This window comes from Sus scrofa, chromosome X (assembly GCF_000003025.6).
Source record: "Sus scrofa isolate TJ Tabasco breed Duroc chromosome X, Sscrofa11.1, whole genome shotgun sequence".
NCBI classification, from domain to species: Eukaryota; Metazoa; Chordata; class Mammalia; order Artiodactyla; family Suidae; genus Sus; species Sus scrofa.
Window position 1 is genome coordinate 62,861,898 of NC_010461.5, and position 14,673 is coordinate 62,876,570.

At 35.4% G+C, this 14,673-nt stretch overlaps 1 protein-coding gene across 4 annotated transcripts; it reads left to right on the forward strand.

Annotated features, from left to right (window-relative positions):
• Nucleotides 261-14,287, forward strand: LPAR4 (lysophosphatidic acid receptor 4). Of its 4 annotated transcripts, none has more exons than XM_021080213.1 (5): nt 261-597; nt 4,215-4,316; nt 6,340-6,401; nt 9,999-11,188; nt 14,248-14,287. In XM_021080213.1, the coding sequence occupies exons 3-4, from the start codon at nt 6,365-6,367 to the stop codon at nt 11,186-11,188; spliced, it is 1,227 nt and encodes a 408-aa protein (XP_020935872.1). In that variant the 5' UTR covers nt 261-597; nt 4,215-4,316; nt 6,340-6,364; the 3' UTR covers nt 14,248-14,287. The 4 variants fall into 4 exon arrangements, with proteins under 4 accessions (XP_020935872.1, XP_020935873.1, XP_013841708.1 ...); XM_021080214.1 differs by lacking the exon at nt 14,248-14,287 and adding an exon at nt 3,194-3,243 and having other exon boundaries at nt 9,999-12,778; XM_013986254.2 differs by lacking the exon at nt 14,248-14,287 and adding an exon at nt 7,964-8,076 and having other exon boundaries at nt 9,999-12,778.

The following is a 14,673-nucleotide window of genomic DNA, read 5'->3' on the forward strand; positions in this document are numbered from 1 at the left end:
ATTAATTGGTCAGGAAAAGACACTGTTTTTTTTTTTAATTTTTTTATTGTGAAGTGGCACTTAAGCCGCTAATTCTTGACTGTGAAAACTGCTTTTCCTGGGCAATGCTCTTTAAGGAAAAACTTCTTCAGTCCAGTGATTGGTGACTGAGGGAATGATGGAGCACAGGGGATTGGGCGGGATCTCAGCTCCTAATAATGCCTCCTTATCCAATGAAAAGCATTTCCTATTGAGACCCCCAGAGGCCCCCCCCTCCCCCTGCCCTCCCTCCAGCCAGGACTTTGGGCCTTTTCTTATGTCCTGTTTGTTGTTAATTGCATGCCAGCTACAGCATTCAAGAGGGTTGTTCCTTAACAAAGGGAAAGAGATAAATGTAAATAAGCTCACATTTTCAGAATGAGCAGTTTGCTGTAAGAAGCTTTGCAGCCCTGGCAGCCCAGAGTCTGCTACTTTGGGCTGGGCTAAACTTTCCCTGTAAAAACAAAAATATGGATTAAAATATGCACTTCTAAACTGCAAGTTGCCCGTTTACATGTTTCTTAGCCAATTGTCTACAGGCATGAGCACACTTTTTCATCTAGCGCACTCTTTCTTGGGGTAAGTCTCTTTGAGAAAGATTTGATTCGGGCATTTGGGGGTGGGGGAATGCCGTAACAAACTGTGGAAACACTGATGCTTTGAGTGTTTGGGGGAAGAGGTTAGATTTCAACTTTGAAATACTGAACAGGGATCTTTGTGTTGAATGCCTTTCTATTGTTTTGGCAATAATAGTGTTTCAGTGGAAGAGATACAAGCTTTTCAGGCTGTTTCATGTGAACACAGTTGTCCTAAAAAGCTGATTTATAAATCACAAAGTATGGTGATTCAGAAATTCTTTTGGTTAGTTTTATATTCCTTTAGTGTACAATTGATTGTGAGCTAATGTGGCCTCTGTTATGATGAGGTTTCTTCTTGTAAAACTATACACAGCATGCCTTTGATTCCTAATTGATTTATGGAGAATGTGACATTTGCTATATTGAATAATTCATGAACTGGACCATAAAGAAACACATTTCAATGAAAAACTAATTCTGGCATAAGTAGAATTTGCTATTATACATGAAATTAATGTCTGTTTTCTGTACAAATGCAATAATGTGACATATTTAAAAGTTTCTTATTATATACCCTGAATATTTTTGAGATTTTTTGTTACAAGATCTTGTTAAACTGATAAATATTGTATTTCAGTTACTTTGTTTCAGGAAATCTAGGAATATAATTCATTATTATTCCACCATGGAAAAGACCAGACAAATTCTAAGATTAGAATATTTGAGAGCTTGGTAGGTTATTCACTTTGCTACCTTACCAAGTTATACCAGGTTTCTTTTTCCTTGGCTAACATGAAGACAAAAATAATAACATAAACTCCAAATAGTTCAATATCTTTGAAACATGTTTTTTTTTTGGAAAAAAATTTCAAGTAACATCCCATTAACATATATTATAAATCTTCTTACCTTATCATGGATGAATGTTGTGCTTTTCAGCTGATATGCTAGATAGGAGCTACATTCTAAAGTGGCTCCTACTAATCAGAGATGCAAATAAAGCCCAATTGGAACAATCTGACCAGCCTTTCAGAAGGTGTACTCAGAAAAGTTAAAGAGAGGACAGGGAATATGCCTTACAGAAACTCTCAGGTCAAATTTAGCCAAAGTTTTATATATTAAATTCCATTTGAGAGAAAATGTAATGAGAATTGTTGCCTTTGCTGTGGTGTGGTCAGGGCCTAATTGTATAGTTGCCTTTTTTCTCTGTGTATGGTCATTGTGTACTGTTTGTCTTGGTCTTCATAAGGGGGAGGAAGAAACTCAATTTTATATTTGTGAATATTAGTATTGAAAATTGGGAGCTTAATAGGAGATCATCTGTCATTGGGAATTGATCCTCACTTTTAGTAGCTAGGTAATCAATAATCAGAGCGAGTCATAGGATAAGTAGTCTACTGATTCTATATAGTTATTTTTGAAGTCATCTTGTTTTATTTTGAGATGACTGGGGAACAGGTACAAAAAGTCAAGGATTAAGACCTAGGTAATTAGACCTGATATGGGCATAAGGACAGAGGATGAAGAAAGCAGGGTATTAGCGAGGGTATTGGGCATCTTGATCCATGATTCTTAGCTTCTGACAATAATTAATAGTATTTAATTCTGGAGTTCCCATCGCGATTCAGCAGAAACAAATTGGACTAGGAACCATGAGGTTGTAGGTTTAATCCCTGGCCTCACTTAGTGGGTTAAGGATCCGATGTTGCCAGTGAGCTGTGGTGTAGGTTGCAGATGCGGCTCTGATCTGATGTTGCTGTGGCTGTGGCATAGGCTGGCAGCTGTAGCTCTAGTTGGACCCCTAGCCTGGGAACCGCCATATGCTGCAGGTGTGGCCATAAAAAGCCAAAAAAAATTAAATAATATTTACTTCTGATATTAAATAAATCTAAACTGTATGGTGATGGATATTGACTAGACTTATTGTGATAATCATTTCACAATATACTAAAGTATTTATCAAATCCTTATGTTGTACACCTGACAACATGTGTTATTTATCAATTATACCTCAATTTAAAAAAATCAAATAAATCTAGTGATAATTTCACTGAGTCTAATAAAAATCCTTATGTTGTACACCTGACAACATGTGTTATTTATCAATTATACCTCAATTACCTCAATTTAAAAAAATCAAATAAATCTAGTGATAATTTCACTGAGTCTAATAAAAATTAATTCACCTTATAGCAGACTTTGAGGGATTAAAGAAAAAAATTTTTGCTGGGACAAAGGGGAGCAAGTGAAAACAGTTGATAGGAGGGAAAGCTAGTTATGCCACACTGTCATAGCACCATTCGAAGGCTGCTGTTAATCAAAGCAAAGGTAGAGGGAGAAGAGAAACTGAGGTCCAGAAAGGGACTGCAACTTGGTCTCACACAGTTAGCTAGTGATGGGGCTGGATGTGGCTATATTGAATTAATACCAAATACGAAAAATTCTGGGTATTTGAAATTCATAGCTTGCTTGGATTCTAAACAAAAAAACTTTTCTTTATAATCTGTATCAGTTGTGAAAGCCATAAAAGAAAAGAATGTTAATACATTTGTCTTTCCTTAATATAAACCAGTAAAATAATATTAATTTCATTCCAGGAATATTGCTCTCTGGAGAAGGGTGAAAATCAATTCTCCTTAATATTAAGGTGATTTCAAATATATTTTACATCGTCTAATGACTTCGTGTTTTACGTTTCAATTCTCTTATATTGGAGAAAAAATTATTTCAAGAGAGTTGAAGCATTATTTAGCAATCTGCTTTCTTTGAAAGGCCACATTCAGAAGAGGGTAAGATGTAATGATAGTATATTTTGCTACCAGCAGATGATTCTACTTTACAGGCAACAAGTAAGTACGGTTCAAATTCAGGTGTTACTTGTAGGAATTCCATTGCAGGGTATTTCTGGTTCTGTACAAGTATTTTGGGTAGAAGTGTGATTTGAAGATGTTATAGACATGGTTGGCCTAGGACATCCTAGTAGAGGCAGCAGAGATTGTCAGTGTGCTAATACCCAGTAATTGAAGAATTGCTCCTATTGCTATAGTTCAGAAAATAAAGAAATGGAGCTTGGGTTGGGGTGCAGGTTAGAGACAAGGCAGTGAGGTCTCCACCTGTTGTTCCCATCTTCTTTTCTCTTACACGCTTAAGGCCCTTGCCCAATACTAATAGTTGTTGCCAGGCAAGAAGAAAGGAAAAAAAAAAAAGGAAAAAACTCAAAGAACCAATAAAACTTCAGGCCAAAAAGAAATTTCCTTTATTCAGTTATTTTTAATATAATGTACTACTACCTTATAAAGTGGAGGAAGTATTTTTATGCCTTTTGTCACTAGTTATCTTTAAATAATTATAGGTTAAATAAACTCATCATCTTTCTATGCGTCAGTATAGCTAATAAAATATGGCACAACAGCACTAAGTTTTGAAAATAAAATGTTATCTGCAACTCTGTAATAATGAAATCCAAAGCATTTAGATACCATTTTAAAGTACGTTGGTGCTTATAAATCTAACTCTAATTTATATCGTACGCTACATTTCTCTACCTTATGATTTGGTATACATTTTATTGAAAAGCTCTCTCCGTGGCATACTATTGTGACTTACTCTATTTCACAGAATCCATTGGAGGAAATTTCTAACTACAGTTCTTCCAGAAAGTTCATTGATCACCCAAGTCTTGGATAAAATTGGTGCTGGAATTTGGTTTGAACTAATGTGGTGAGTACCTCTGTCCTGGTAATAACTTTCTCTAAAATTATTAATTTTATTCTCCAACTATTTTTTCTAACCAGTTCTTACAATTTATTACAGACTGTATGATGCAAAAATCCAGAATGGATGGGAGAGTTGTAATTGTTTATTGTAATCCAGGCAGATTTGATTTAGATGAATATTGATTCTTTGGTTTCAACCTTCTCTGCCACAAGGATATGCCTTTAGCTATGGGAGACATGGCTTTGTTCATGTTATCAGGATCAGTATCCAAGTATATCAGATGAATTAGTATGGAAATTGATAACCCATTTACCTGTTCAAGTATGTGAAATAAAGCCAAATTCCTAGTTGGCATTTATAAGCCTCACAAAATTCAGAAATGGGCTCTTTTAGGAACACCTAAAATTTTGTTTCCAAAAGGTCTTGGGCTTCTGCTGAGAGGAAATGTTAAGTCTTAAGACCCTAGACAATTTCATAATATTAGGTTGAGTAATTTCTCTACAGTTTAATCTGTAACTTACTGCTAGGGAAAGTTCTACTTTAATAGGGTTGATGCAATCTTTGACCCTATAAATTGATCACTAAACCACATTATTTTTCAAAGATTAGACTGTGTCATGAGGTGAAGTGTTAGTGAGAGACTGTAGTATTTTTTGGTGAAAAAAAATTCAGTTAATCACTGGGGATAGGAACTGCTCAGATTAGGGCCTGTGTCAATTTCCTCTCAAATAAAGTAAGAGAGAAAAATAACAACAAAAACAAACACACAAACAAAAAACAAACAGCCAGATTAATGTTATTGCAAAGCAGAGTTCCCATCATGGCTCAGCGGCCAGAGAACTCAACTAGCATCCATGAGGATGCTGGTTCAATCCCTAGCATCGCTCAGTGGGTTAAGGATCCAGAGTTGCTGTGAGCTGTGGTGTAGGTCACAGACATGCCTTGGATCCCACATTGCTATGGCTATGGCATAAGCCAGCAGCTGTAGCTCTGTTTTCAACCCCTGGCCTGGGAACCTCCATCTGCTGTGGATGCGGCCCTAAAAAGACAAAAAGACCAAAAAAAAATGTTATTGTGAACCAAAGTCAACACAGAGAGCCTTTTTCAAAAGGATATTTCTTGCATAAAAATTAAATGAGAATAAAAAAATAAAATAAATGAGGTTTATTGATCTAAATGTTTGACATAGGGAGAGGCTTGTTTGAAATGACTGAGGAGTGAAACATTTACCTGTGGTTTTCTACATATGTAATTTTATAAGCCCAGTTTTTATTTTGAAAACTAGATGAAACATCAATCAATGCATAGGAACATCAATTGGAACCACGTGTATGATTGTGACCTGTGCCCATGACTTGGCCTAGAAGATTTCCTTAAGAAGTCTTCTCTGTTAGCAGCCACTCACCTGAGGAGCAGCAGTCAACATATTCCCTATTACTCCAGCAGGATGGTTTCATTCTGTATTTTCATAACTTTTTTGTAGTTTTTAGTTTGCCTTACTGCAAGATATTTATAGACAAGTATACAATAGGTTTCAGCTTCCTCTGAAACCTATTGTGTCAATGTTCCTAAGCTTCCACCAGAGTAGAAAGAGGAAATGCTCTGGGGATCGGAAGCACTCTGATCTGACTCAAGCTTATTAAAAAAGGAGCAAAGCAAGAAAATGTGAGGATACTCTGCCTTCAAGACCTTGTCTTCCAGAGCTCTGGATTGTCTTCTGTAGGCAACAAAGGCAAGCCAGCCTTTCTGGGTTACTGGGTCTCGGCCAGAAATTAGAGCTTGTTTTCAGTGTTATAATCTGAAAGTTTAGCACTTAGTGAATGATCTGTATAGGCAAAAAAGGCTAACTCTTCTTCATCCAGAAGCCCCAAAGACTTTAAACATTGTACATTTGATTATCATTAAAAATCTTTTATAAAGGAAAAACATTGTGAACACTACTATGCACTGTGGGAACCTGCTCCATGTGTGTAGGTCAAAGTTAAAAATTCATTGTGGGTCAGATTTCTTTTTGGTCAACATCCAGGTGACCTGCTTCCTGCCCATTGTCAATGAAAATACATCCACTCAGCACTCTGAACCCCCCAGGTGAGTAATTGTTGAAATAATTGTCTGTAAAGATCTTTACAAGATAACAGTCTAATGCTGCTTGCAGTGAAAGATGTAATTAACTGTCAGCCTATTTTTTTTTCTTATTCATCTCATCTGAAACTCAAGTATTGGCCCTTTGCCTCCATTTAGTGCAAAATATGTTAGCCATTTAGGAAAATCTAGTGGTTAAAAAACACTATTTATTTCAGTCAAAAGAAAGCAAGCCATTCAGAAAAGAGATCTTGTTTCTCTTTGTTATTGATTCTCCTTCAGAATTAGTTTAAGAGCCAAATGCCTCTATTTTTTTTTAACCATTGCACAATTGGACATACTTCTTTTGGGACACACACCTAAGCTGTCCTGTTACAATAAAATTGTGTAGTTAAGGTTGAAACTCAAGGGGGAATTTCTGAAGTAAAGAGTATACATTGAGTTAGGAGAAGGATGTGTTTGCTAATATGAAGTTCAGCATACCAAGAAAGTCAGAAACATAGGTGTTCAGTTGTGTCACAGAAGGGAGAAGGCAAAAACTCCTGTAATGTTTCTTTGTGGTTCGGTAAGACTAAATGCTAGGCAAGCTCATAAAGCTACCCGCAAGCCCTGTTGAATCTTCCTAGCCTTAACTATGAGGCTCAGAATTAATGTTTATACAGGGAACAGAAACAGTACAGCCAAGTTACAGAGTGAACCAGTATCTGAATCAGAAATAGAACTCTTTGCTTCTAGTGCTGTATTAAATCCCAGCACCACTCCCTTGCTGCTAGACAGCAAATTTGCTGTGTGTTTGAGTAAGAGAAAGTTATGAATAGGGCCTTAGTGACAGTTTTACCATGCTCTCTCTTCAGGATTGAGACTGTAATGCTTTCTTGTCTGTGGTCCATTTTCTCCCTCAAGATTTGGTTACTCAAAGCAGCAAAGCAGAAGTGCCAGGCATTTGCAGACTGCCTGCTGTGGGCATAGTGTATACATGTTCTGGGAGATGTAAACTGAATAGAAAACTGGGGAGCAATGCTCACCTATTGGAAACATGCCATGTTGGGAAGTACAAAATAATACATAGCTAGTGAACTAGAAGTATACCGTGCAAAGTGGACAGAATGGAGATTCTCTGAGCAAATGTGAAAAGGCTTCTATTATGAAAACATTTTCCAAATAAAATAAACTTATTGGCAGTACTTATTATAGAAGGCAGATACAAGCAGATTATAGTAAATGAAACTTGACTTTAATATTAGGATTTGTGCAGTCCAATAATTTCTTTTGAGTGTGTGACTATGTTAGAGGGATATTTCTTGACTGCCTAGATTTATTTCAACAATATAAAAAGAGACCTCCAGATTAATGGATATCCAGTGGGAGTATAAAATAGTACATAATTTGGTGTAAGCATTTGGTGTGAGAGTTTGGTGTGAGAAGTTTTCCCTTCCCTTTCTTTCTGCCACCCCTTGGTGAAACAATCTGCAGAAACTTGGCTTTACAACTCCAAAAGCAGGGTGAACCCCATTGACTGAGATTTTCCAGGCTCTTCCTGTTTTGTTTTTTTTTCTTTTTCTAATCAGATTCAGTGACCTTGAGCATCGTCATTGTGTATTGTTCTTCTTTCTGAGAAAATTGGAAGAAGTGAGATGAAGCAAGGTAGAAAGGATGGCAACATTGACCTCTCTCCAGCAAGGTCCTCCTTTTTCATCTTTTCATCTCCTTTTTTTCTTCAAGTCTTCAGTTTTTCTTTCTCTGCTACTTCCTTTGTCATATCATCTTCTGATTTCCCCATCTATTTTTCTTCCTTGTGTGGCTTTTTTTTTTTCCCTCCTGGACCTTACTTTGTCAAGGTTCCTACTATACCCTGGTTTTTATATCAAAGTTGCATCTGGAAAAAGTTGAGCTGGGCTTATGAGATGAAATGGCCAAGAAGGAATATGATTTTAGGCTCAAGGGAGGCACTCTGTAAAGATTTGTTAAATGAGAATTCAGGAACAGCCTGTTTCCAATTTTATATTTAAAATTTTAGCTATTAAAAAATGACAGCCTCTTGCTTTGTACTTTGTATTTTACAAGGTTAGCTCTCATTCTAGACACTGAAGTTGATGAATTGTTTTTCTCAAATCAGTTTTTTTCCATAGGCCAAACAGTGGTTGAAGTGACTTCAGGCCTCTATATCTCTGGTAGGCCCCCCCGCCACTCCCTTCTTTGTTACATATGGAGGCCCTTTGACCTGTTTCCTGGGAGTTGGAAGGAAAGAGTAACATAAGGATGAATCACTTCAGAGAAATGGCTTTCACACTTTAAAATATAATCATGTGAAAATCCATTACCAGATATGTCAGGAACAAAGACCACTTTTATTCCATATCCTCCTCATTGAAAATAATTAATCCAGCTGTAATTTCTTCAGGGTATATTATAGAGCATTCAAAAGACAGTTTTCTCCTGTGCCAGCTATTGATTTAGGAAAATGTTAGTAAGATTTTTATGTGAACCTTTGAACAGTTTTGGTTCAGATACCTAACAAAGATGATTAAATCAGTGACCACCGCAAGTACAAGTGGTAGCAGGTAGAGGATATGTAACTGGCCAGATCAGTCAAAAGTGTACAGGGGGATGGTTGTTCACATAAAATCTACCTTTCACCTGTATCCAGCCAGAAAAACCTTTATTAACCAGGGCTTCCATAGAGCAGAAGTCATGAAAGTAACTGTTGGAATGGGCAGTGGGAGAGGGAGTAGGAAAATAGCCAAGGCTTAGGGGCTTGAATGAAAGAAGCTTGGAAAGGGACCACAATCTGAAGGAGGGAAACACTGAGATTATTTGAATTATCTCTCTATAAAGGCAATATAATGCAGTGAAAAAAGTTTTAGCCAAAAACTTTAATGAACTGAGTGATCCTTGCTCTCTGAACTTGTATTTTAGAAGAAAAAGGTGAATCAACATTTTATTAAGGAGTTTAGTCAGAAATTTTTAAAGAGGATGTCCTGGAGGTCCCATTTCTACCTGTAGTTGTATGCAATATAACTAATACTCAGACAATGAAGTTTAGTAATACTGGAGAATAGAGAATACAACTTAGAGTAATTTAATAATCCTTTAGTTAGGAATAAAAAACACCCAGATTCTGGTTCTGACTATACCATTTACTTGTTCTTTTAATTCTCACATTATTCTAATTCTAATTCTAAGCCTCACTTTCTGCTTCTATAACATGGTGATAAATAGCTGCCTTGCCTACCTTATGGTAGTCTTGCGGGAATCAAACAAAAAACACTTTTGAAAGTTAAAAAGCCACACAAATTTCTAAGTATTAGTGTTAACTACCAGAGTTGCCCCCCTCCACAGGCCTTGGGATCCCAAGGAACAAATACCTTAGTCCTGTGTATTGCAATGTTCCAGGATTGTGCTTACTGTCTTAAGTGTGATCTCTCCTCTTGCAACATACTCTTATAGTACCTTTTAACATATGGTAGGTACTCAAAAGGTACTGGTTAAACAAAATTGAATGTGCATATTATTTCCAGTCTAGGTGAAAAGAATATCTTTTATGCCACACAAATCATGGATGGAAGGTAGATTTGATGACTCACTCCATCTTGTCTCCCATAGGAGGAAAACATTTCCTACCAGTCCTTAGTCTCAGAGTGCTGAACCCTGCAGCCAGCAGGCATCTTGAAAAAAAATCCATGGGTGACAGAAGATTCATTGACTTCCAATTCCAAGATTTAAATTCAAGCCTCAGACCCAGGTTGGGCAATGCTACTGCCAATAATACTTGCATTATTGATGATTCCTTCAAGTATAATCTGAATGGTGCTGTCTACAGTGTTGTATTCATCCTGGGTCTGATAACCAACAGTGCTTCTCTGTTTGTCTTCTGCTTCCGCATGAAAATGAGAAGTGAGACGGCTATTTTCATCACCAATCTGGCCCTCTCTGATTTGCTCTTTGTCTGCACTCTACCTTTCAAAATATTTTACAATTTCAACCGCCACTGGCCTTTTGGTGATACCCTCTGCAAGATCTCTGGGACTGCATTCCTAACCAACATCTATGGGAGCATGCTCTTCCTTACCTGCATTAGCGTGGATCGTTTCCTGGCCATTGTCTATCCCTTCCGATCTCGTACCATTAGGACCAGGAGGAATTCTGCCATTGTGTGTGCTGGAGTCTGGATCATAGTCCTCAGTGGTGGTATTTCGGCCTCTTTATTCTCCACCACTAATGTCAACAATGCAACCACCACCTGCTTTGAGGGCTTCTCCAAACGTGTCTGGAAGACTTATCTGTCCAAGATAACCATATTTATTGAAGTTGTTGGTTTTATTATTCCTTTGATATTGAATGTCTCTTGCTCTTCTGTGGTGCTAAAAACCCTCCGTAAGCCTGCTACACTGTCTCAAATTGGGACCAATAAGAAAAAAGTGCTGAAGATGATCACAGTGCATATGGCGGTCTTTGTGGTATGCTTCGTACCCTATAACTCCGTCCTTTTCCTGTATGCCCTGGTGCGTTCCCAAGCTATTACCAATTGCTTGTTGGAAAGATTTGCAAAGATCATGTACCCAATCACCTTGTGCCTTGCAACTTTAAACTGTTGCTTTGACCCTTTCATCTATTATTTTACCCTTGAATCCTTTCAGAAGTCCTTCTACATCAATACCCATATCAGGATGGAGTCTCTGTTTAAGACTGAAACACCTCTGACCACAAAACCTTCCCTTCCAGCTATTCAAGAGGAAGTTAGTAATCAAACAACACATAATGGTGGTGAATTAATGCTAGAATCCACCTTCTAGGTACGAGAACTATCTTTAGGTCCAGATATGGTTTCTTCTATGGTTTTTTTCTATGCTATAAATAAGAGAAAAGATTTGAAGCTAATGATACTGAGAATAGATTAATGTACTGAATACAGTCAGATACATTGATTTGAATGTTTATTGTACATATGCTGTTTTGTTCAATAATTATAGGTCAAGTCTAATTACAACAACCAAAAGCTATTATCAAACTCTTCTGTGTTGGGTTGGGAATTCCCTGTAGCAGATTATGTAAGTGGATAGTAGCCTTGACTTCAGTGATATGGAGATTGCTTAACAACTTTAAAAAAGGGATATTTTCATTACAATAATATTTGGTAATTAGGTTGGGTCTATAAATATAGAACAAATTCAGGGATTATTTAAAAAACAAACTTTTGTGTTACTACTGATACATGTTTATCTTTTTTTTGAATCGTCATTGAGTTTATTTTAACTTAATATTATTAATAAAAATGTTCAAAATTTAAACAAGCTGGCAAAATTTATAACATATATTTTGAAATCAGAAACACAAGTTATGTTTGCATGACTATGACTGAGGAGAAACTGAAAATTAACTGGATTTACATATTTGCAGTTATCAGCAGAGTCAGTTTTAAAACACTTTTTCCCATTTTTATATTACTTTAAATTTCTCATATGAAAATCAAGATCCAGAAAGCTGCTAAATATGTGCCCAAGACTGGACAAATGGAAAATCACATAAAACTACAAAATGTCTATTAAAAAATTAAACATCAGCATTTTTTCTTAGAATTTCCAATTATCTTTCTTTAGAGAGACTGGTTTCTATAAATATTCTCTATATGAAATTTTAGAGTGCAATGCAACTATAAAGTTGTATTTGTGCCTAGGTCAGGAACAAATTGAAAAAAATTAACAACAAAATAATAACAAAAAATAAAACACTAAAACAAAAAACTTTCTTAAAACTTTCATTAATCATTTTAAGGGGAGAGAGTATAGAGCTGTAACATTAGATTACTTATTCTTTCATTTTAAATTTTGGAGCACAGTATAAGGAGAGAGCTGGTGAATTTGTGTCCAAGTTAGGAGCATATCAAAAAATAAATAAACCAAATAAATAAAAAACAGAAAAACTAAAACACAATAAAAATGACAAGAATAATTCCTAGTGCTTGCATTTATATTTTATTTATTTTTTGAGGCTCTGTAAATTAAAAAATATTATATTATTTGTATAAAATTTTAGAGTACAATATAGCTAGAAATCTGCTACATTTGTGCCCAGGTCAAGACCTAATTAGAAAAAAAAAAACCCATAAAACAACCCTTTAGGAAACAATAATAAAAACACAAAAAAAAAATTAGAACTTTTTTCTGAGCATTTATTTGTAAAATTTACAAAACACTATAACTTTCATATGATGCTTTGAATCAAAATGCAGCTAGGAAGCTGCTAAACTGGCATTAGTTCAGAAGCAATTGAAATCAATATTTTGAGTTCCTAATTGTGGCTCAGCAGTAACAAACTCAACTAGTATCCATGAGCACATGGGTCTGATCCCTGGCCTCACTCAGTGGGTTAAGGATCTGGCATTACCATGAACTGTGGCCTAGGTTGCTGATGTGGCTCAGATCTGGCATTGCTGTGGCTGTGGTGCAGGCCAGCAGCTACAGTTCTGATTCGACCCCTAGCCTGGGAAATTCCATATGCCACAGGTGTGGCCCTAAAAAGACAAAAATAAAATAAAATAAAAATATTTTCAAGTATATAAAAGCAAATTTTTTATAACTAAATTAAACAACAAAGGCCACAAAAGCATCCTTAAAACTTCTTACCATTTGCTGGACGAAGTGTAGATTTAAGAATATTAAGACCTATGAACAAAACTTCTGAGCACAGTATGGCTTTAAAGATGCTACATTTGTGCTCATGGCAGAAATAGTGGAAATAAATATCCCCCATGCACACTACACACACACAATTAAATACCACAAAAGAAAACAAAATACTCTTAAAATGTGTTTTGAATTATTTGTGTGGTATGATAATGTTAAAATGCTAAGACTTTTTAAGCAATACATCTTGTAAGTTGCACAGCCAGGGAGTGATTTAAAAAATTAAAAACCATAAAAAAATAACAAAAGTTAAACTTTTAAAGAAATAAACAAATTATTAAAATACTCATTAATCTTTGTTTTTCTTTCTGATATATATGTAGATTTAAAAATACTAAGATTTTTAGATTAAAAATCCATGATCATATGTAACTTTAAAAACTGCTAACTCTGTGCCTGGGTTAGGAACTAATTGAAAAAAATGCTAAAACAATAGAACAGTAATCAAAATGAGTTCTCAAAAATGGCATTACATTTTCCTCATGATTTAAAGTCCCAAAAATAATCATGCATCATATTGTGTTGTAAAAACAGGTTATAGATAGAATATATAAGGCATTAGGTTGAGTTAGATGAAATTAATTTAGGTAAAGTTCAGTTGTTAGGTTATGTTGTAAGATCTAATTAGTAATCAACGTATGAATAAAGTATTAGTATTCAAAGTATGAATCTTTTTGCTTCCTTTGGTAGTCTTTCATTTCTGTTTCTTGTAATTATAAACTATATGTGAACTTTTATCTGTGTCCTTGGCTCTCAACATTATGAAATTTTAAGATTATGACACCAAAACATTTAATGGGATATGTTAACCAAGCTGACTCAAAATATATCAATAAACCAGTTTCCTTTTGTGTAATTTCCATGTTTACTTTTGTTTACTTTTCCATATTTCAATTTAATATCTATTTTTATAGTTAATATAAGATGATAATAATAAAAACTATTGTCATATTAACAATGTAACCAACAAAGTGTAAATGTAAACTAAATGTAAAATTGCCTTTTATTTTTTATTTAAAAGTAATCATCCAGCTGTAGTTACAACTTGGATATTAAATGCTTATTAAATGTAATAAAATACATTTAGATTATCTAGTAGCTATATTTTGGTCAACTGTTTAAAGTTGCTCTTTTTGTTGAATTATAATTGACATAAAATATTATATTAGTTTCAGGTGAGCAGAGGACCTGAATACACATTTGTCCAAGGAAGACATACAGATGGTCAACAGGCACATGAAAAGATGCTCAGCATCACTAATCATCAGGGATATGCAAGTCAAATGAGATACTACCTCACATCTGTCAGAATGGCTATTTTTAAAAAGACAAGAAACGACAAGTGTTGGCAAGGATATGGAGAAAAGGGAACCCTCAACTTTGCCTTTATTTATGGGGACCCAGAGACAATTTTCTTTAATCTTACCTCCATCCTTCAAGAAAGAACTTATTAAAGTATATTTGATCCCAAACCAATTCCAATTCTTTGTTTTGGAGGCTATCTGAAGACCAATGCAGAGTTGCAAATGGCAAATCCTTGGCTGATATTTCAGGGATTAAGCTGAAGGCTTAATTACATCCTTCTCTTATTTTTT

What these genes read in the sequence shown, in the direction of transcription:
- LPAR4 (XM_021080213.1), top strand. Translation starts at nt 6,365, where the DNA reads ATGAAAATACATCCACTCAGCACTCTGAACCCCCCAG. An exon ending in CAGCACTCTGAACCCCCCAG is followed by an intron (nt 6,402 to 9,998) that starts GTGAGTAATTGT and finishes TGTCTCCCATAG; the next exon opens with GAGGAAAACATTTCCTACCA.